Source organism: Pelobates fuscus, chromosome 8 (genome assembly GCF_036172605.1).
Source record: "Pelobates fuscus isolate aPelFus1 chromosome 8, aPelFus1.pri, whole genome shotgun sequence".
Lineage (NCBI taxonomy): Eukaryota > Metazoa > Chordata > Amphibia > Anura > Pelobatidae > Pelobates > Pelobates fuscus.
The window spans coordinates 175,349,358-175,372,956 of NC_086324.1; the positions used below are offsets into that span (position 1 = coordinate 175,349,358).

The 23,599-nt window shown below is 45.7% G+C and overlaps 1 protein-coding gene across 2 annotated transcripts; it reads right to left on the reverse strand.

Annotated features, from left to right (window-relative positions):
• Window positions 1-2,960: 2,960 nt before the first annotated feature.
• LOC134571047 (calcium-binding protein 5-like) lies at window positions 2,961-17,071 on the reverse strand. 2 transcript variants are annotated; one of them, XM_063429088.1, is made up of 7 exons: window positions 16,770-17,071; window positions 13,840-13,986; window positions 9,900-9,930; window positions 8,595-8,738; window positions 8,335-8,444; window positions 7,770-7,917; window positions 2,961-3,202 (listed from the first exon to the last, which is right to left on the reverse strand). In XM_063429088.1, exons 1-7 carry the CDS (start codon window positions 16,821-16,823, stop codon window positions 3,177-3,179), a joined length of 660 nt encoding a protein of 219 aa, XP_063285158.1. In that variant the 5' UTR covers window positions 16,824-17,071; the 3' UTR covers window positions 2,961-3,176. The 2 variants fall into 2 exon arrangements, with proteins under 2 accessions (XP_063285158.1, XP_063285159.1); XM_063429089.1 differs by lacking the exon at window positions 16,770-17,071 and adding an exon at window positions 14,231-14,367.
• Between the last annotated feature and the right edge of the window lie 6,528 nt (window positions 17,072-23,599).

Here is a 23,599-nt window from a genome sequence, read left to right on the forward strand (position 1 = left end):
GCTCTGGGTTTTACAGGGTTAAACACATTAAATCAATATATTTATAATATCAGTGGAAGATACAGATCTCCTGCACCCTAATATATCACCCTCAGTGTACCCCTCCCCTCGCTGGCCCTGAATGGCTCCTTCACGTGGGGCATCTTCCAGGTGACCCACCTGCCAGGTGCACACGGGGTTACAGGAATCTCCCTGGGTAGGAATATGGGTTAAACCTCTCAGAGTAAATCTGCCAGTGATTACCAAGAACATGGTACATTTCGCGTGAGGCAGAACAGCTCAGAATCCCAAAACCAAGCAATTTGTCATCTAGTGGGGTTCACTAGACATTAACACATTGCGTGCGCTTGATGAGGGATACAGCTTATATTAGGCACAAAATGACCGGAGATTAGAGATTGCTCTTAATCATGTGAATAATATTCTCATACCAGCTCTGAATTAACCCCAACACTCACTGTACACAAATCTCCTGTACAGGCTGCACACTGCACTTACCCCAATACACTGCACTCACCCCAATACACTGCAATCACCCCAATACACTGCACTTACCTAAATACACAGCACTCACCCCAATAACACTGCGCTCACCCCAATAACACTGCGCTCACCCCAATAACACTGCGCTCACCCCAATAACACTGCACTCACCCCCATACACTATTCTTACACACTGCATGCAACACTCCCAAACAATGTGTCTTTGTCCTACACTCTTACACGTTTCCACACCAAAAAACACATACTCCAATACATCAGACACAACTCTTTTCTGCTACACAACCAGTATAGAACAAACTCTCCAACTGTACTACACAAACACAATGACTACTACACAAATACAATGAAAGTACTACACAAATACAATGAAAGTACTACACTAACACAATACTACTACACAAACACAATGACACTACTACACAAACACAATGACACTACTACACAAACAGCATGACAGTATTACACACACAATGACAGTACTACACAAACACAATGAAAGTACTACACAAACATGACAGTACTACACAAACATGACACTACTAAACAAACACAATGACACTACTACACAAACAGCATGACAGTACTACACAAACAGCATGACAGTATTACACATACAATGACACTACTACACACACACAATGACAGTACTACACAAACACAATGACAGTACTACACAAACAACATGACAGTATTACACACACAATGACACTACTACACAAACACAATGACAGTATTACACACACAATGACAGTACTACACAAACACAATGACAGTACTACACAAACACAATGACACTACTACACAAACAGCATGACAGTGTTACACACACAATGACAGTACTACACAAACACAATGACAGTATTACACAAACACAATGACAGTACTACACAAACACAATGACAGTACTACACAAACACAATGTCAGTACTACACAAACAGCATGACAGTATTACACACACAATGACAGTACTACACAAACACAATGAAAGTACTACACAAACATGACAGTACTACACAAACATGACACTACTAAACAAACACAATGACACTACTACACAAACAGCATGACAGTACTACGCAAACACCATGACAGTACTACACAAACAACATGACAGTACTACACAAATAACATGACAGTATTACACACACAATGACAGTACTACACAAACACAATGACAGTACTACACAAACACAATGACACTACTACACAAACACCATGACAGTGTTACACAAACACCATGACAGTGTTACACAAACACCATGACAGTATTACACACACAATGACAGTACTACACAAACACAATGACAGTACTACACAAACACAATGATACTACTACACAAACACAATGTCAGTACTACACAAACACAATGTCAGTACTACACAAACAGCATGACAGTATTACACACACAATGACAGTACTACACAAACACAATGACACTACTACACACACACAATGACACTACTACACACACACAATGACAGTACTACACAAACACAATGACAGTACTACACAAACAGCATGACAGTATTACACACACAATGACAGTACTACACAAACACAATGACAGTACTGCATAAACACAATGACAGTACTGCATAAACATAATGACATTACTACACAACCACAATGACATTACTACACAAACACAATGACAGTACTACACAAACACAATGACAGTACTACACAAACACCATGACAGTATTACACATACAATGACAGTACTACACAAACACAATGACAGTACTACACAAACACCATGACAGTATTACACACACAATGACAGTACTACACAAACACAATGACAGTACTACACAAACACCATGACAGTATTACACACACAATGACAGTACTACACAAACACAATGACAGTACTACACAAACACAATGACACTGCTACACAAACAGCATGACAGTACTACACAAATACAATGACAGTACTACACAAACACAATGACAGTACTGCACAAACACAATGACAGTACTACACAAACACAATGACACTACTACACAAACACAATGTCAGTACTACACAAACAGCATGACAGTATTACACACACAATGACAGTACTACACAAACAGCATGACAGTACTACACAAACAGCATGACAGTACTACACACACAATGACAGTACTACACAAACACAATGACAGTATTACACACACAATGACAGTACTACACAAACACAATGACAGTACTACACAAACACAATGACAGTACTACAAACACAATGACAGTACTACACAAACACAATGACAGTACTACACAAACACAATGACAGTACTGCACAAACACAATGACAGTACTACACAAACACAATGACAGTACTACACAAACACAATGACAGTACTACACAAACACAATGACAGTACTGCACAAACTTACTATACGGCATCAGCTTTATTAATTCTTTACTCAACACTTACAAATATCCAGTCAATGCACCAAAAATGTATTTAAAAAAAGGTTCATTTATTAACAGCATTTCTGAAAAAGGAAATATGGACAGATCTGAAGAATAGGGTTTTATATAACAGCATGAAGTCCTATTCATATCTAGGTCACTTAATGAGAGTGGCTTCCAGTGGTCTGCCGATGATCTGGAAATCTGTAGAATGATCCCAGTTTGAAGCGTAGATAGTATCTTCTCTTATGGAGGGTGTTCTGGGATATCAGCGGGACATCATTCGGACAAACTCTGTTGGGAGAGAAATTTATTTAAATCCTTAGTCTGATCACGAGAATAAATTATACAAAGTCATTTTAAAAATAAAACTCAGGACATACTGTCTGTGTCTCCCCGCACACAGTGTATTATAACTGCAGCTATAAGGTTATGGTGTAAGGAGGCCCCCTGTCTCCATACACAGTGTATTATAACTGCAGCTATAAGGTTATGGTGTAAGGAGGTCCCCTGTCTCCCCGCACACAGTGTATTATAACTGCAGCTATAAGGTTATGGTGTAAGGAGGTCCCCGGTCTCCCCGCACACAGTGTATTATAACTGCAACTAGTACCGCACACAGTGTATTATAACTGCAGCTATAACCTTATGGTGTAAGGAGGTCCCCGGTCTCCCCGCACACAGTGTATTATAACTGCAGCTATAAGGTTATGGTGTAAGGAGGTCCCCTGTATCCCCGCACACAGTGTATTATAACTGCAACTAGTACCGCACACAGTGTATTATAACTGCAGCTATAAGGTTATGTGTAAGGAGGTCCCCTGTATCCCCGCACACAGTGCATTATAACTGCAGCTATAAGGTTATGGTGTAAGGAGGTCCCCGGTCTCCCCGCACACAGTGTATTATAACTGCAGCTATAAGGTTATGTGTAAGGAGGTCCCCTGTATCCCCGCACACAGTGCATTATAACTGCAGCTATAAGGTTATGGTGTAAGGAGGTCCCCTGTCTCCCCGCACACAGTGTATTATAACTGCAGCTATAAGGTTATGGTGTAAGGAGGCCCCCTGTCTCCCCGCAAACAGTGTATTATAACAGCAGCTATAAGGTTATGGTGTAAGGAGGTCCCCTGTCTCCCCGCACACAGTGTATTATAACTGCAGCTATAAGGTTATGGTGTAAGGAGGTCCCCTGTCTCCCCGCACACAGTGTATTATAACTGCAGCTATAAGGTTATGGAGTAAGGAGGTCCCCTGTCTCCCCGCACACAGTGTATTATAACTACAGCTATAAGGTTATGGTGTAAGGAGGTCCCCTGTCTCCCCGCACACAGTGTATTATAACTGCAGCTATAAGGTTATTGTGTAAGGAGGCCCCCTGTCTCCCCGCACACAGTGTATTATAACAGCAGCTATAAGGTTATGGTGTAAGGAGGTCCCCTGTCTCCCCGCACACAGTGTATTATAACTGCAGCTATAAGGTTATGGTGTAAGGAGGTCCCCTGTCTCCCCGCACACAGTGTATTATAACTGCAGCTATAAGGTTATGGAGTAAGGAGGTCCCCTGTCTCCCCGCACACAGTGTATTATAACTACAGCTATAAGGTTATGGTGTAAGGAGGTCCCCTGTCTCCCTGCACACAGTGTATTATAACTGCAGCTATAAGGTTATTGTGTAAGGAGGCCCCCTGTCTCCCCGCACACAGTGTATTATAACAGCAGCTATAAGGTTATGGTGTAAGGAGGTCCCCTGTCTCCCCGCACACAGTGTATTATAACTGCAGCTATAAGGTTATGGTGTAAGGAGGTCCCCTGTCTCCCCGCACACAGTGTATTATAACTGCAGCTATAAGGTTATGGTGTAAGGAGGTCCCCTGTCTCCTTACACAGTGTATTATAACTGCAACTATAAGGTTATGGTGTAAGGAGGTCCCCTGTCTCCCGCACACAGACTATTATAACGGCAGCTATAAGGTTATGGTGTAAGGAGGTCTCCTGTCTCCCCGCACACAGTGTATTATAACTGCAGCTGTAAGGTTATGGTGTAAGGAGGTCCCCTGTCTCCACGCACACAGTGTATTATAACTGCAGCTCTAAGGTTATGGTGTAAGGAGGTCCCCTGTCTTCCCGCACAGAGTGTATTATAACTGCAGCTATAAGGTTGTGGTGTAAGGAGGTCCCCTGTCTTCCCGCACACAGTGTACTATAACTGCAGCTATAAGGTTATGGCATAAGGAGGTCCGCTGTCTCCCCGCACACAGTGTATTATAACTGCAGCTATAAGGTTATTGTATAAGGAGGTCCCCTGTCTCCCCGCACACAGTGTATTATAACTGCAGCTATAAGGTTGTGGTGTAAGGAGGTCCCCTGTCTTCCCGCACACAGTGTATTATAACTGCAGCTATAAGGTTATGGAGTAAGGAGGTCCCCTGTCTCCCCGCTCACAGTGTATTATAACTGCAGCTATAAGGTTATGGTGTAAGGAGGTCCCCTGTCTCCCCGCACACAGTGTATTATAACTGCAGCTATAAGGTTGTGGTGTAAGGAGGTCCCCTGTCTTCCCGCACACAGTGTATTATAACTGCAGCTATAAGGTTATGGAGTAAGGAGGTCCCCTGTCTCCCCGCACACAGTGTATTATAACTGCAGCTATAAGGTTATGGTGTAAGGAGATCCCCTGTCTCCCCGCACACAGTGTATTATAACTGCAGCTATAAGGTTATGGTGTAAGGAGGCCCCTGTCTCCCCGCACACATTGTATTATAACTGCAGCAATAAGGTTATGGTGTAAGGAGGCCCCCTGTCTCCCCGCACACTCTGTATTATAACTGCAGCTATAAGGTTATGGTGTAAGGAGGTCCCCTGTCTCCCCTCACACAGTGTATTATAACAGCAGCTATAAGGTTATGGTGTAAGGAGGTCTCCTGTCTCCCCGCACACAGTGTATAAAAAACGGCAGTTATAAGGTTATGGTGTAAGGAGGTCTCCTGTCTCCCCGCACACAGTGTATTATAACGGCAGCTATAATCTTATGGTGTAAGCAGGTCAGGGCTTGAGTCCTGCAGGAACGCATGGGAAAGGCGTTCCTGCACTTTTTTCACAGCAGAAACGCTGTTCCCCCTGCAAGTACTAACCAGGGGGCGGCAGAAAATGCCGCCCCCACATGCCCTGTGTTTCCCCTGTCATGGGGGGGGGCACCTGATGGACCCCCCTGGCAGGCGGCTGTCTCCCTGTCACACACGGCGAGGGAGCTGTGTTCTCCCAGCTCTGCTCCCTCGTAGGCTGTTTGCTGATGCCGAGAGCTGGAATATGACATCTTATTCCGGCTCCCGGCATCAGTAGACAGCCCGCGCGAGGGAGCAGAGCAGAGAGAACACAGCTCCTTCACCGCGTGTGACAGGGAGACAGCCGCCTGCCTATAGGTGTCAGGATCCCGCGGGCGGCTGCGAGGGGAGGCTGCAGTCCGCTCGTGGTACTCACCCTCCAGCTGTCCGCGGTCCCCTTCCTGGCGTGCGCTCGGCAGGCGGCATCCTCCCAGCCACGGATGCCGCCCGCGTCTTCCTCTACGTCCCCCAGCGGCAGCATGTATGACGCTGCACGCTGGGAGACCGCTCATTTTAATAATCGCCGGGGTCAGTCACCTGACCCGGCGTTAAAGGCACAGTGCCTCAATCACAGTGGGAGGTCTAGATATCTCCCACGTGGGATTGTTAATTCTGATTGGAAATTATCCAATCAGAATTAACCTATGGATTTAAATACTTACCTTTCCTGTTCCTCTCTGCCCTGTTGTGGTCTTTGCTTGCTAGTATTGCTACTGAACTTGTGCTTCTGGTTACGTACTTTCTGGCTCGTTTATCTGACTTTGTGACTTTCTCCTACCCTTTGACCTCGGCTTGTTTCTCGTTATTCTGTCTTCTGATTCCCCTTATTCGGCTTGTCTCCTGACTATTCTTTGTGTGCTTAGTCCGGCCACTCTAAGGTCCGGTACTGCACCTTTTCTGTGTGTGTGTTAGCTTCCCGGAATCGTGACAATAGGGAATTATAGTGCCAGGAAAACAGCTTTGTTTTCCTGGCACTATAGTATTTCTTTAAAGGAACACTATAGTCACCTAAATGACTTTAGCTAAATAAAGCAGTTTTAGTGTATAGATCATTCCCCTGCAATTTCACTGCTCAATTCATTGTCATTGTCTCAATCTCTAAATTGAACTTTAATCACATACAGGAGGCTCTAGCAGGGTCTAGCAAGCTATTAACATAGCAGGGGATAAGAAAATCTTAATTAAACAGAACTTGCAATAAAGAAAGCCTAAATAGGGCTCTCTTTACAGGAAGTGTTTATGGAAGGCTGTGCAAGTCACATGCAGGGAGGTGTGACTAGGGTTCATAAACAAAGGGATTTAACTCCTAAATGGCAGAGGATTGAGCAGTGAGGCTGCAGGGGCATGTTCTATACACCAAAACTGCTTCATTAAGCTAAAGTTGTTCAGGTGACTATAGTGTCCCTTTAAAAGGAGCAGGAAAAGGTGGAGTCTAAAGAGGAAGGGGTGGGTTCTTAATCAGAAAGAGGTGCGCCCTTGACAGGAAGGTGTGGTAAATTTAGATTAGGGGGGTGTGCAGGTTTAGTCAAGCAGGTCCCTTGTCTCCCTGCACACAGGCAGTGTATTTACGTACACTCTGTATTGCTGACCTCGGCCCTTCACATACTTTTCTTTTTATACGTTAAATCCGGCAGTTCTAAGGTCCGGTAATACGCTTCGGGGTTATCTTTATTTTTATTTAAGTCCTGCGTGTTTGGCATATTAGTGTATCCTGACAATATGATATCATATTAAATCCCCAAAGAATAAAAACTTACCTTCAAAGTCCACCGTCCCGTCCCCATTCAGATCTGCTTCCCTCACCACATCTGCGATTTCACTGTTTGTTAGTTTTTCTCCCAGCAGTCTCTGCATCGCTTGCTGTAACTCATCCAATGTGATCTCCCCGTCTCCATTGGCGTCAAACTGCAGAGATAGGAAAATGTCACTGTAGCGGACCACGCTTACCACGACCGATTACCTCCGCTAATTCCCTTCCTCCAGCCGGTCAGGAACCATGTAATGGACAAATAGACCCATTCCCCCCCCCCCCCCCCCAGTAATTGGATGGCACACAGTTCTGGAGGTACAACAACACTTTATTGGCCACACACGTCTTTTAAGCATAACCTCGTGCAAAGGGTGTAACACACAGCATACAATGTGCCCTCCCAGGGTCCTCCCCCTCCCCGGGAACCTAATGCGGGAAAGGGCTTTGTCCCTTTGTCTCCAAAAGCCCGCCACCCAACCACAGAGTTTCCCTCAGTCACCGTTGTGCGGACTTCAGACACCAGGAGCTAACAACCCAACCAAAACATCTCACCGTCCCATTAAAACTCTCACCTCTTTGAAAGCATCTCGCAGCTCCTTAACACCGATCATCCCAGCTGTCTCTTCCAGGAGCTTTGGAGTCATCAAGTCTACAAAGTCTTGGAAATCTACACGACCTCCAACTGTTGGAGACAAGAGAAATATATGGGATCAGAGGCAGTGCACAGTTGAGGAGACAAGGACATCCATCAATGATGTAGGAGAAAGAAGAGACTGGTAAGTCTAGAAAGACAGAAGAAAGAAGTGTAAGCTCTGCTTCCCGCTGGACGTACGGTTCATGTTGATTTGCTGAGAGAGTTCTATGAGTTCCATCTCGGTTGGCATGTACCCCATAATACGCATCAGGTTCCCCAAATCCTTGCAGGTGATAAACCCATCCTTGTCCTTGTCAAACTCCACAAAGGCATCACGTAGTTCTACATAAACCAAGAGAGAATGAACGATATAATATAGAATAATGTACGTACACTGCCAGCAGCCAAGGCAGAGAAACGATTATACATTAAAAGTGGGATTGACAAGAGAATTCACATTTATAGAAAAATATGGACAAATAAATATTCTCTATCAGAAAAATATGGGCTCAGTGTTGGTAAAAGGGAAACGTTATTCCCAGATAATTTATTAAATATGATAACGTAATAAACATGCTCATAGAACAGAACTCTTCCTGTGTCTAGTTGTATTTGCAAATCGTATAAGTGACCATGTGATGCCAGACATAATGCGTTTGGGGATTTCAGTGACTGTAATTATGTTACAGAGAATACAATGATTCTTCATGGATCCAAAGTTAGAGCCCGACGTTTTAATGACAGCCTAAATGGAATGTTGGGAAGGGGATCTGACAAAATGTGATTTCAATTAGTGAAAGTTCAATCTTGATTGGGATCTACATCACAGTGTGTGCCCGATTTACCCGTCACATTACTGTGATAGCTTCATTTAAAATAAATAATATAGAGTCTCTTTGTGAAACGTGTTGTTACCCTGTAAGTCTTCAATCACAGGGAATATATACCCAGTGCTCACAGATTTTACAATATATAAAAACCCAATTGTTTCATACAGTCGTTAGAGGGTCAGTCTAAGCACAGTAATTGCTATCGAGTGTTGTAGTGGTTGTGGTAGCAGGTGTTGCCTCGCGCTGTCCTACGGCAAGCAGTTAAATCGTATTTGAATGGTTTAACCCTTTCCTTACACTGACCCCTAATAGGGAGACTCTAAGCACCATAACCACTGCAGCTTATTGTAAACTGAGTTTGGGTGCAGTTCCTCAAGTTGTTGTTAAACTGTATAAACGGTTTAAATAAAACTGTTGCCTTGTCTGACGTTACTGAGATAATGGAGAAAATTCACTCATTATCTGTATGAATTTGTCCATTTGGGTGGCAATGATGGGATGTGAGTGTCAAACAATTTGACAAAAAATTAGACGGAATGCGCCCATATCCTACTTGCACCATAACCACTGCAATAAGCTGTCCCTGACTGCTGGAGCATCATGGGAAATGTAATTTATAAATAGATGGAGTGCCATTACTCTACTATTATAGAACTGAATCAGAAATATTTACCTTCAATCTCATCGGTCCCCGGCTCGCGGTACTGGAGGGAGAAGAGAGAACAGTTAGTACATGAGAGGTAAGTGGTAATGTCAGCAGGGGATGCCAAGCTCTGGTACACCAGTTTCAGCAGACTACAAATCCTACCATCCTTAGCCAGCATGATGGATGATAACTACAGCTAAAATGCCAGCCTGCTGCCTCCACGTATTTACTAAACCTGGTTACTGAAAGGGGTTAAACATCTCTTTAATTCCCTGACAAACTTACGGTCGCTCCCCCAAAATGTATTGACAGAAAGTAAGGGTTAATAGCCAGATCTCTCGGTATCTGCATGTTTACAAGAAATTGTGAAGAATTGGCCATAAAGTGACAGAGTCCAGACTGAGAGAACAAGACTGAGAATTTCTGCCCAAAATATTTACATTCTCCTCAGTTTCCATGTTAGTGAATAATTCTGGTGGCCCCCTGCATCATGTGAGCAGTGATAATACATCTATGGGCCGGCTCGATCAGCAGACACAAAGCAGCGAATTGTGCAGAATTCAGCAGAATGTGCGACATTGACCTCGATTTCACAAATTATCACAATCTGTTATTTAGTCACCAGTAAAGTCTATGGGAATTTCTGAAGTCAAATAATTTTTTTACTAGCAGATTTCTGATGCCGATTCCAACTGAATTCTTGATTTAACACAAAACTAAAATGCAGAATTTTATAAACAGATTCTTTAACTCTTTAAGGACAGCAAAGAGAACAGAACGGCAAAAGCTAAACAGGCAGATATTACAAGCAACCATAAGGACTGCAGCAATCAGACTGTGATGATATTTGGTTTTTATGTGGCTAAGGTTTATAAAGCACTTCCTGGAGCATTAAATAGCGTCTTCTGTCACCGTACAGCGCTACTGAGATGTGAGCAACATTCAGGGCAGCTGGTATTAACTCATCCCGAGATATTGATGGACTACAACTCTCATCATTCTTTCTCACTACAATCTGTTGTTCAACAAAGGTTCACGAGATGGGGCATTCGATGAGCAGAGATCTGACTTTTCAAAAAGATACAATGGGGGTTATGTATAAAAATGTCGCATTCGTTTTCATGTTTGCGCCAATTTTCTGCGCGTGGTTGATTTTTTAATGTGTAAAGCTAGTACTCCCGTCTTTATACACTGAGTACTTTTCTTCTTTTCTGTATTGCGTTAAAATAATCTGACCTTCCGACACGTTTTCTTCCTCTGTCTCATTTTTCTCTTTTTTTTGGTTTTGATTTTTTTTCCATTGGTCGCATTCACATAATTGGATAAATGAGTAATATTACTACTAATTTATTTTATAAATTAAGCCGAAAAGAAGATGGCGAACGCGGTGTATATAGTTCAGTTAAATAAAACCCACCACGCTGATAGTGGGGGAAATGTATGAATAACAGGGTACATTTTTTAGACACTGCGAGTGACAAATTATGAAACAAGAAAATAACGAACAGTGAATGGGAAAAGAAAACAACGGAAAAAGCTCAGAAAGAAAAAGGTCAGCTCAAATAAGGGAATACAAAGGAAGAAACATAAACGCAGCCGAAACCAGCCTAAAAAGTGAACTCAGCACTTTCTGTGCAGAAATCGGATTGTAACCGGGAAGTCAGACGCGGTTATTTATTAGAGTGAGAATTCACAGTGAATTTAAGGCCAGATTAGCCGATCCGAAAGCTGAGCTAAAGAACTTGTTTCCAGTTGGGCTATAGTGAAATTCCCATTCAGTTCTCCCTTCAGGGAATAACTCTGAGTCTGACAATGTAACATTCAGTGACCAAGGTGGATGCCAATAGCTGGCCAGAAGGACAATGATGAGCAACAGATAACCAGAATTGGATCTCGGTGCGTTAAGATAGGTATGAAACCAGGAGCATCAGAAATAACTCCTGCAGATACCGAGAGCCACAAATAACCTTGTTAGACAGTGTGCAAAGTGCATTGCAATCTAACAGCCTGTATAACAATAAACACAAATAAAACGCCTCGCTGAATGCGGTTATTTAATGTTATGTAATGGTCTGCAACGCTAACTATGTTTAGCATAATCTGGAGGAACTTGAAGAACGTCAACGCTCTCGTTTCGTTTCGAGTTGAAGGAATAAACAGAGCAAACTCACTGATCAGTCTCATGAATTGACAAAATAGGTTTTGTCTTTTTTTTTTCTTGACTTTTTTAAAATTATCTTATTTACGCAAATCTAACATACTTTTTTTTTTTATATATAAAATATCCAAACATTTTATGCGCATTAGATTCAATGGCGCATTACATTCGGGGCAAAATTTCGAATTTTCTGTTGAATTTAATTCTGGCGGATTCACGCAGGCAAATTGCATTCCAGAAAGAGGGCGTGAGAAAATATAGACTTAACATCAATCAGTAAAATGTAAATTCCATCAATGTTACTATGGTATACGGCAATAAACATTTCCATTGTAGCACAATGTTGCATAGTGGTATCTTCTTATATAAATGTGCATTACCTTCGCCAGCAAAAACACTTTCCAGCTTCCAGGTTTCAAAAATGGAATGTGCATTAGATTCGAATAAATACGGTATGTTACTCTTACGCTAACGTATTACTGATGAGTGTAACTGTTAGAGTATAATCTGATCAATGAAATGCAATGACAATGGGGAGAGATACGTTGGAGGAAAGCTCCCCCGGGGATACCACCATTGCGGTTACATAGATAAACGGAGACAAGTCATAATACATGAAGTATAGCACTTTAAATGTCGTACAGTAGCGATAATGTTACATGATATACACTAAAACCTTACACAACGCGGTCACCACTATGCTACAGAATACATTGAGCAAAGGATCCTATGTAGAAAGAGAAATCTCGGGCAAAGTGCTTAAAGTGGAGCAGTTACCATGGAAACCAATGGATATTCCTGCTGGCTTTGCTTCAGAATGCTTCTATATAAACATTGACAAAACTGTCACAATGATCTTTGGAACTGTACCCAAATTACACAATTCCCAGCTATCCATCAAAACAAAATCAAATGGCACACTGACCGCAGTCCACTCTTTCAAATACTTGGGTATGATGTTAGACCCCCAATCTATCTTTTGGCCTCCACATAGAAAAACCTGCATCTAAACTTTATCCAAAACTAGGTGCCCTGTACAGAAACAAATCCTGCCTAAGCCCTACAGTAAAGGAAAAGATTGTACAGCAAATGCTGATGGCAATCATTGATTATGGGGATGTAGTATATGCACCTGCATCGCAATCCCACATTAATAAACTTAATACATTGTATAACTCGTTCTGCCGATTTGTGCTACAATGTAATTACAGGACTCACCATTGTGACATGCTAAAAGAACTAAACTGTCGTTTTTCCAGCCTTGTGTTTAAGAGCTTTTCTGGGAAGCTCCGACCCTACCTGAACAGAATGCTCTCCCTGGCTGTTCCCACCTCCTATAACCTCCGATCCGGTACCAGCACTTTACTTAGTCTACCTCAATACAAAAAGAAAGCGGCCCGATCCTCCTTCTCCTACAGAGCACCGCAATTTGGGAACGACCTCCCGCACACTTTTAAATCTTCCCCAAGCCATACCTCAAAACAGAATGCACCTGTTATGGTTGATTATATATTTCCTACCTGTTCTATGTTAAATTTTGTATATATTGTGTATTAATATTGTTTTTGTATTTTATTGTACCCTGTTGTATCAATGCAATGATTTGTGGACCCAGGACATACTTGAAAACGAGAGAAATCTCAATGTATCCATCCTGGTAACATATTTTATAAATAAAATAAATAAATAATTTATACACAGAGTCAGAATCACCCAACAAATTGCACTGTGTGACAGAAACTCGCAATTAGCAATTAGTTAATTTAATTAAACTTCAATTTCTCAATCCTGATCACATCTAAAACTCACCCCTTGCTTTTCAGCAATGCCCTTCCTCAGGAAGATACAGGCAGGGCCCAGACCCTGCATGCCGTTAGCGAAATGGAGAACCGGTAATGTCAACTCAGGGTCAGTGACTGTGAGCTTTCGGCGGAACTTTGAGACAGCTCCCACCGCCTTGAGTGAGTAAAAGACACAAAGAAGAAGTTAGGAGCAGATAATGACATGAAGATCCTTGGATATGGCAATGGCAGTGAATTCAAAGAAGCCATCAAGAGACACATCAAGGTCAAGTCAAGTCACCACAAGGTCATCAGCATAACCCTGTGAGTTTGAGGTGGGAGAGCGATGGACTATTTGGGCAAGCAAGCCAGAACACACCACGACAAACTCAAAGGGTTAAACTGGGGTGGGAACGCACCTTTCTGTAGAAACGGGACACTTCTTCCTTAAGTGAGACCACCAAGCAGACTGTCAGAGAGAAACCAGTACAAACACAGAAGGGCCAAGTGAGAAAGTATGAAAAGAGTATTACAGATGGGGGGAGAACCAACAGAAATTACAAGCTTATGAACACGGTGACATGAAACATACAAAAAGGTGTTTTTTTTTGGGTGAAGGAAATGGAAAATGCTGCGTACTGAAATGATATAAAAAGGACGGGCGATGGGTCTAGCTGGCTCAGAGTGCGAAGAGGAGGAAACGTGGAGATCAAGGTGATGATCTGCTCTGTGCTGGGCAGACAGAGAGCAGGGAGTCTGACGGAGGATAGGGATCACTGCGTGCTGGTATCAGAGATCACAGGACCAGAGGCAGGACGGATTAAGCAGATTATATCCTCCTCTCCAACTCCAAGCATCTGTCGAATTAACAGCCCCCCTCCCACTGGCTTTGTGGAACATCTGCTGATTCAAATTCATTAACGAGGTGCTAGCCATGCCCTCCACCCCTAAATACCCACTGCAATTAGAGCATCCCACCGCTCTCTTATACAGTCTTCTAATAGCTCCCATATGTCAAGAATATACATACGGATATACATTGAGAGGGGAGACAAGAGTGGGTATATCATGAATGAAGGATTGAAGGAGATACACAAGATGGGAACAGGTGTATTGGGGTTGTAGTTACCCAGTAATTGAAAGGCTGGCTATTAGAAATCAGTAATGGAATCAGAAAAGGTAACTAATACATGTGGCATTTTCTAAAGGAGAATGGAGGCTGGAGACATTTCTAACAGGCGGCAGGATCTAAGGGAGGCATTTCTAACAGGTGGCAAGTTCTAAGGGAGGCTGGCTCTAAGGGAGGCATTTCTAACAGGTGGCAAGTTCTAAGGGAGGCTGGCTCTAAGGGAGGCATTTCTAACAGGTGGCAGGTTCTAAGGGAGGCTGGCTCTAAAGGAGGCATTTCTAACAGGTGGCAGGTTCTAAGGGAGGCTGGCTCTAAAGGAGGCATTTCTAACAGGTGGCAGGTTCTAAGGGAGGCTGGCTCTATCGGGTGGCAGTTGATAGAGCACCTGATAGAGCCAGCCTCCCATTAGAGCCAGCCTCCCTTAGAACCTGCCGCCTGTTAGAAATGCCTCCAGCCTCCATTAGAGCCAGCCTCCCTTAGAACCTGCCACCTGTTAGTAATGCCTCCAGCCTCCATTAGAACCAGCCTCCCTTAGATCCTGCCACCTGTTAGATATGCCTCCAGCCTCCATTAGAACCAGCCTCCCTTAGAACCTGCCACCTGTTAGAAATGCCTCCCTTAGAGCCAGCCTCCCTTAGAACCTGCCACCTGTTAGAAATGCCTCCCTTAGAGCCAGCCTCCCTTAGAACTTGCCACCTGTTAGAAATGCCTCCCTTAGATCCTGCCGCCTGTTAGAAATGTCTTCAGCCTCCATTAGAGCCAGCCTCCCTTAGATCCTGCCACCTGTTAGTAATGCCTCCAGCCTCCATTAGAACCAGCCTCCCTTAGATCCTGCCACCTGTTAGATATGCCTCCACCCTCCATTAGAACCAGCCTCCCTTAGAACCTGCCACCTGTTAGAAATGCCTCCCTTAGATCCTGCCGCCTGTTAGAAATGTCTCCAGCCTCCATTCTCTTTTAGAAAATGCCACATGTATTAGTTACCTTTTCTGATTCCATTACTGATTTCTAATAGCCAGCCTTTCAATTACTGGGTAACTACAACCCCAATACACCTGTTCCCATCTTGTGTATCTCCAACAGGCGGCAGGATCTATAGGATGCTGGAGACATTTATATCAGGTGGCTGGCTCTAATGGAGGCTGGAGGCATATCTAACAGGTGGCAGGTTCTAAGGGAGGCTGGATCTGTAGGAGGCTGGAGGTATATCTAACAGGCGGCAGGATCTAAGGGAGGTTGGCTCTAATGGAGGCTGGAGGCATTTCTAACAGGCGGCAGGTTCTAAGGGAGGCTGGATCTGTAGGAGGCTGGAGGCATTTCTAACAGGCGGCAGGTTCTAAGGGAGGCTGGCTCTAATGGAGGCTGGAGGCATTTCTAACAGGCGGCAGGTTCTAAGGGAGGCTGGCTCTAATGGAGGCATATCTAACAGGCGGCAGGTCCTATAGGAGGCTCGAGTCATCTCTAGTGGGCATTAAAGTACAGTGGAGTCATTTCTAGAGGGGGACAGATGCTAATGGAGAATACAGATAATTCTAGTACTTTCTTATCCGGATAGAGACATAAAACATGAAAGGTTCTAGGAGTCTTGAGATGTTTCACGCTGATAACAAGTTTAAAGGGGGTTCTAAGGATAGCTGGTAATATTCCCAGAGCTGAGAGGGTTAACGAAGGCTAACCTGTTTCCAGCAATGAAGTTGGTTTCAAGATGGCTGTGTATATTTAAAAACAATAATAATAACAGCAATATTATCGAAATAAACTGGAAATAAATACGATATGTAACAGGTTCTAGGTGAGAGATTCCCAAATGGTTGCCGGAGATTACTTACTCTTAACGTGCCCACCGGATTACCAACTGGCCCATGGGTGCCCAGATTTCCCATGCCTCTGCGGTCACTCGTTGCCCCGTGGGACTGATTCTGTGAAGCGTGGCATGGCGTGGCTGTCTGTACATGGAGATCTCCTGGCTGTATGAACGCACCTATAGCGGCATTTCATAGACCCTTGGCTCTGTGAACGGTGGGGAACCCGGGTGTGAATCTGAATCCGAGCTAAGAAAGAATGACAGAAACTGTCTGACAGGGGCTTACATGGACACGTTCAAGGGGGTGTCCTACATGAGAAAGTGCCACACCGGGCCAGCCACAGACAGAAGGGAGGGGAGGGAATGGCGACAGTGACAGATGGAGATGCCAGATTGATAGAGAGAAACAGATAAACATGGGGCTGAGAAAATAAAGCTTCACAGCTCGTTATAGTCACCTGACGTGGCCCAAATAAGCCATTTAATTAGCTCCTGCACTGATTTCTCCTGCAGTTCCTACCAGGAGCCTGAACTTAACATGATCCATGGGCATGGGGCAGCTAGCAACTATAACCACCTCAGGGGGATGTGACTACGTGAACTGTAGGTTACTCTCCAGGTTAGCGCCCGCAGGAATTCATGTGAAACACAGGTTCTATATTTTAGCCCAAAACGGGTGAACTGGAGACATATCTGACAGGAAGTAAATTCAAAGAAAAAGAAATTACCTGCGCTCTCTCCTTAATCCCTATGTATTTTTAAACAAATGGAGGGGGGTCTGCCTTGACGTTGGCAGGTGGGCTTATCCTCTCATGGCCATTGGAGGTAACTAAAAAACCTCCATTTGTTTAAAAATACATAGGGATTAAGGAGAGAGCGCAGGTAACTTGTTTTTCTTTGGTTTTTACTATATATTGGGGCTGATGTGTACTGTAGTCATTTCTGCTGCCCAGTGATGGGAGTGAGCGCAGGACTTATCTTTCTGCCTTTGGATCCATTTTTTGCATCACTCAGCCTTGTTACAATACTGCCACCCATCCCATGTGTTCCCTATTAAGGGTTAATAATATATAGGGGTGTATATAAAAAAATACCCCTTTCTGTCTCGTTAAAGATCTTTGCCAGAAGCTCAAGGAAGCAAGGTGAATGGTTAGAGTTAGGACCCACCTGGGGGGGGGGGGTCTGCCTTGACGTTGGCAGGTGGGCTCATCCTCTCATGTCCATTGGAGGTAACTAAAAAACCTTCATTTGTTTAAAAATACATAGGGATAAAGGAGAGAGCGCAAGTAACTTGTTTTTCTTTGGTTTTTACTATATATTGGGGCTGATGTGTACTGTAGTCTTTGCTGCCGCCCAGTAGTGATGGGAGTGAGCGCAGGACTTATCTTTCTGCAGGAAGTAAATTCAGTTCATCTACATTTATCTAACAGCTTAAGTTCTCTCTGAATTCCTGTCCATTCACAGTTTAGTGACTCCCATCGATTGTCTGTAATGGCCTGGTGAGCACGCAGGGTCACATACATTATCATGGACTAAGTGTACGTTATTCACAAACAATCAGTAAATTGTAGTAAAACAATCGTGACACAGTAATTCCATCAGAATGCCGTTTATTCAATAAGAATGCTAGCTAGTGAGCCCTCCATTCACTGCTCGGATGGCTGGATTCATTACCAGCGGTGTGGGCATCGGATGTCACTGGTGGAAGGCTTTATATATTAAACATATAGAATATAATACAGATATTATCTACCCATCTACCCTGTGTTTGGGTGAGTTAATAAGTATATAATGAGACAGAAGGGGGTACTATCTCTGAGAGATGGGTCCTAACAGACTGCAACCTCAGTGAGACTGACAGTGAGAGACACTCTGTACTGAGTGAGACTGACAGCGAGAGACACTCTGCACTGAGTGAGACTGACAGCGAGAGACACTCTGCACTGAGTGAGACTGACAGCGAGAGACACTCTGCACTGAGTGAGACTGACAGCGAGAGACACTCTGCACTGAGTGAGACTGACAGCGAGAGACACTCTGCACTGAGTGAGACTGACAGCGAGAGACACTCTGCACTGAGTGAGACTGACAGCGAGAGACACTCTGCACTGAGTGAGACTGACAGCGAGAGACACTCTGCACTGAGTGAGACTGACAGCGAGAGACACTCTGCACTGAGTGAGACTGACAGTGAGAGACCCTCTGCACTGAGTGAGACTGACAGTGAGAGACACTCTGCACTGAGTGAGACTGACAGCGAGAGACACTCTGCACTGAGTGAGACTGACAGCGAGAGACACTCTGCACTGAGTGAGACTGACAGCGAGAGACACTCTGCACTGAGTGAGACTGACAGCGAGAGACACTCTGCACTGAGTGAGACTGACAGCGAGAGACACTCTGCACTGAGTGAGACTGACAGCGAGAGACACTCTGCACTGAGTGAGACTGACAGCGAGAGACACTCTGCACTGAGTGAGACTGACAGCGAGAGACACTCTGCACTGAGTGAGACTGACAGCGAGAGACACTCTGCACTGAGTGAGACTGACAGCGAGAGACACTCTGCACTGAGTGAGACTGACAGCAAGTGACACTCTGCACTGAGTGAGACTGACAGTGAGAGACACTCTGCACTGAGTGAGACTGACAGCGAGAGACACTCTGCACTGAGTGAGACTGACAGTGAGAGACACTCTGCACTGAGTGAGACTGACAGTGAGAGACACTCTGCACTGAGTGAGACTGACAGCGAGAGACACTCTGCACTGAGTGAGACTGACAGCGAGAGACACTCTGCACTGAGTGAGACTGACAGTGAGAGACACTCTGCACTGAGTGAGACTGACAGCGAGACACTCTGCACTGAGTGAGACTGACAGCGAGAGACACTCTGCACTGAGTGAGACTGACAGCGAGAGACACTTTGCACTGAGTGAGACTGACAGTGAGAGACCCTCTGCACTGAGTGAGACTGACAGCGAGAGACACTCTGCACTGAGTGAGACTGACAGCGAGAGACACTCTGCACTGAGTGAGACTGAAAGCGAGAGACACTCTGCACTGAGTGAGACTGACAGCGAGAGACACTCTGCACTGAGTGAGACTGACAGCGAGAGACACTCTGCACTGAGTGAGACTGACAGCGAGAGACACTCTGCACTGAGTGAGACTGACAGCGAGAGACACTCTGCACTGAGTGAGACTGACAGCGAGAGACACTCTGCACTGAGTGAGACTGACAGCGAGAGACACTCTGCACTGAGTGAGACTGACAGCGAGAGACACTCTGCACTGAGTGAGACTGACAGCGAGAGACACTCTGCACTGAGTGAGACTGACAGCAAGTGACACTCTGCACTGAGTGAGACTGACAGTGAGAGACACTCTGCACTGAGTGAGACTGACAGCGAGAGACACTCTGCACTGAGTGAGACTGACAGTGAGAGACACTCTGCACTGAGTGAGACTGACAGTGAGAGACACTCTGCACTGAGTGAGACTGACAGCGAGAGACACTCTGCACTGAGTGAGACTGACAGCGAGAGACACTCTGCACTGAGTGAGACTGACAGTGAGAGACACTCTGCACTGAGTGAGACTGACAGCGAGACACTCTGCACTGAGTGAGACTGACAGCGAGAGACACTCTGCACTGAGTGAGACTGACAGCGAGAGACACTCTGCACTGAGTGAGACTGACAGTGAGAGACCCTCTGCACTGAGTGAGACTGACAGCGAGAGACACTCTGCACTGAGTGAGACTGACAGCGAGAGACACTCTGCACTGAGTGAGACTGAAAGCGAGAGACACTCTGCACTGAGTGAGACTGACAGCGAGAGACACTCTGCACTGAGTGAGACTGACAGTGAGAGACACTCTGCACTGAGTGAGACTGACAGTGAGAGACACTCTGCACTGAGTGAGACTGACAGCGAGAGACACTCTGCACTGAGTGAGACTGACAGCGAGAGACACTCTGCACTGAGTGAGACTGACAGCGAGAGACACTCTGCACTGAGTGAGACTGACAGCGAGAGACACTCTGCACTGAGTGAGACTGACAGCGAGAGACACTCTGCACTGAGTGAGACTGACAGCGAGAGACACTCTGCACTGAGTGAGACTGACAGCGAGAGACACTCTGCACTGAGTGAGACTGACAGCGAGAGACACTCTGCACTGAGTGAGACTGACAGCGAGAGACACTCTGCACTGAGTGAGACTGACAGCGAGAGACACTCTGCACTGAGTGAGACTGACAGCGAGAGACACTCTGCACTGAGTGAGACTGACAGCGAGAGACACTCTGCACTGAGTGAGACTGACAGCGAGAGACACTCTGCACTGAGTGAGACTGACAGCGAGAGACACTCTGCACTGAGTGAGACTGACAGCGAGAGACACTCTGCACTGAGTGAGACTGACAGCGAGAGACACTCTGCACTGAGTGAGACTGACAGCGAGAGACACTCTGCACTGAGTGAGACTGACAGCGAGAGACACTCTGCACTGAGTGAGACTGACAGCGAGAGACACTCTGCACTGAGTGAGACTGACAGCGAGAGACACTCTGCACTGAGTGAGACTGACAGCGAGAGACACTCTGCACTGAGTGAGACTGACAGCGAGAGACACTCTGCACTGAGTGAGACTGACAGCGAGAGACACTCTGCACTGAGTGAGACTGACAGCAAGTGACACTCTGCACTGAGTGAGACTGACAGTGAGAGACACTCTGCACTGAGTGAGACTGACAGTGAGAGACACTCTGCACTGAGTGAGACTGACAGTGAGAGACACTCTGCACTGAGTGAGACTGACAGCGAGACACTCTGCACTGAGTGAGACTGACAGCGAGAGACACTCTGCACTGAATGAGACTGACAGCGAGAGACACTCTGCACTGAGTGAGACTGACAGTGAGAGACCCTCTGCACTGAGTGAGACTGACAGCGAGAGACACTCTGCACTGAGTGAGACTGACAGCGAGAGACACTCTGCACTGAGTGAGACTGAAAGCGAGAGACACTCTGCACTGAGTGAGACTGACAGTGAGAGACACTCTGCACTGAGTGAGACTGACAGCGAGAGACACTCTGCACTGAGTGAGACTGACAGTGAGAGACACTCTGCACTGAGTGAGACTGACAGCGAGACACTCTGCACTGAGTGAGACTGACAGTGAGAGACACTCTGCACTGAGTGAGACTGACAGTGAGAGACACTCTGCACTGAGTGAGACTGACAGCAAGTGACACTCTGCACTGAGTGAGACTGACAGAGAGAGACACTCTGCACTGAGTGAGACTGACAGCGAGAGACACTCTGCACTGAGTGAGACTGACAGCGAGAGACACTCTGCACTGAGTGAGACTGACAGCGAGAGACACTCTGCACTGAGTGAGACTGACAGCGAGAGACACTCTGCACTGAGTGAGACTGACAGCGAGAGACACTCTGCACTGAGTGAGACTGACAGCGAGAGACACTCTGCACTGAGTGAGACTGACAGCGAGAGACACTCTGCACTGAGTGAGACTGACAGCGAGAGACACTCTGCACTGAGTGAGACTGACAGCGAGAGACACTCTGCACTGAGTGAGACTGACAGCGAGAGACACTCTGCACTGAGTGAGACTGACAGCGAGAGACACTCTGCACTGAGTGAGACTGACAGCGAGAGACACTCTGCACTGAGTGAGACTGACAGCGAGAGACACTCTGCACTGAGTGAGACTGACAGCGAGAGACACTCTGCACTGAGTGAGACTGACAGCGAGAGACACTCTGCACTGAGTGAGACTGACAGCGAGAGACACTCTGCACTGAGTGAGACTGACAGCGAGAGACACTCTGCACTGAGTGAGACTGACAGCAAGAGACACTCTGCACTGAGTGAGACTGACAGTGAGAGACACTCTGCACTGAGTGAGACTGACAGCGAGAGACACTCTGCACTGAGTGAGACTGACAGCGAGAGACACTCTGCACTGAGTGAGACTGACAGCGAGAGACACTCTGCACTGAGTGAGACTGACAGGAGAGACACTCTGCACTGAGTGAGACTGACAGTGAGAGACACTCTGCACTGAGTGAGACTGACAGCGAGAGACACTCTGCACTGAGTGAGACTGACAGCGAGAGACACTCTGCACTGAGTGAGACTGACAGCGAGAGACACTCTGCACTGAGTGAGACTGACAGCGAGAGACACTCTGCACTGAGTGAGACTGACAGCGAGAGACACTCTGCACTGAGTGAGACTGACAGCGAGAGACACTCTGCACTGAGTGAGACTGAAAGCGAGAGACACTCTGCACTGAGTGAGACTGACAGCGAGAGACACTCTGCACTGAGTGAGACTGACAGCGAGACACTCTGCACTGAGTGAGACTGAAAGCGAGAGACACTCTGCACTGAGTGAGACTGACAGCGAGAGACACTCTGCACTGAGTGAGACTGACAGCGAGAGACACTCTGCACTGAGTGAGACTGACAGCGAGAGACACTCTGCACTGAGTGAGACTGACAGCGAGAGACACTCTGCACTGAGTGAGACTGACAGCGAGAGACACTCTGCACTGAGTGAGACTGACAGCGAGAGACACTCTGCACTGAGTGAGACTGACAGCGAGAGACACTCTGCACTGAGTGAGACTGACAGCGAGAGACACTCTGCACTGAGTGAGACTGACAGCAAGTGACACTCTGCACTGAGTGAGACTGACAGTGAGAGACACTCTGCACTGAGTGAGACTGACAGCGAGAGACACTCTGCACTGAGTGAGACTGACAGTGAGAGACACTCTGCACTGAGTGAGACTGACAGTGAGAGACACTCTGCACTGAGT

Excerpts from the sequence above, each read along its gene's own strand:
- LOC134571047 (XM_063429088.1), bottom strand. The coding sequence starts at position 16,823 with ATGGGAAATCTGGGCACCCATGGGCCAGTTGGTAATCCGGTGGGCACG. Across the intron at positions 13,987-16,769 it reads ATCCGGTGGGCACGTTAAGA|GCGGTGGGAGCTGTCTCAAA; the intron begins GTAAGTAATCTC and ends TACTCACTCAAG. Across the intron at positions 7,918-8,334 it reads TGCGAGATGCTTTCAAAGAG|TTTGACGCCAATGGAGACGG; the intron begins GTGAGAGTTTTA and ends CTATCTCTGCAG.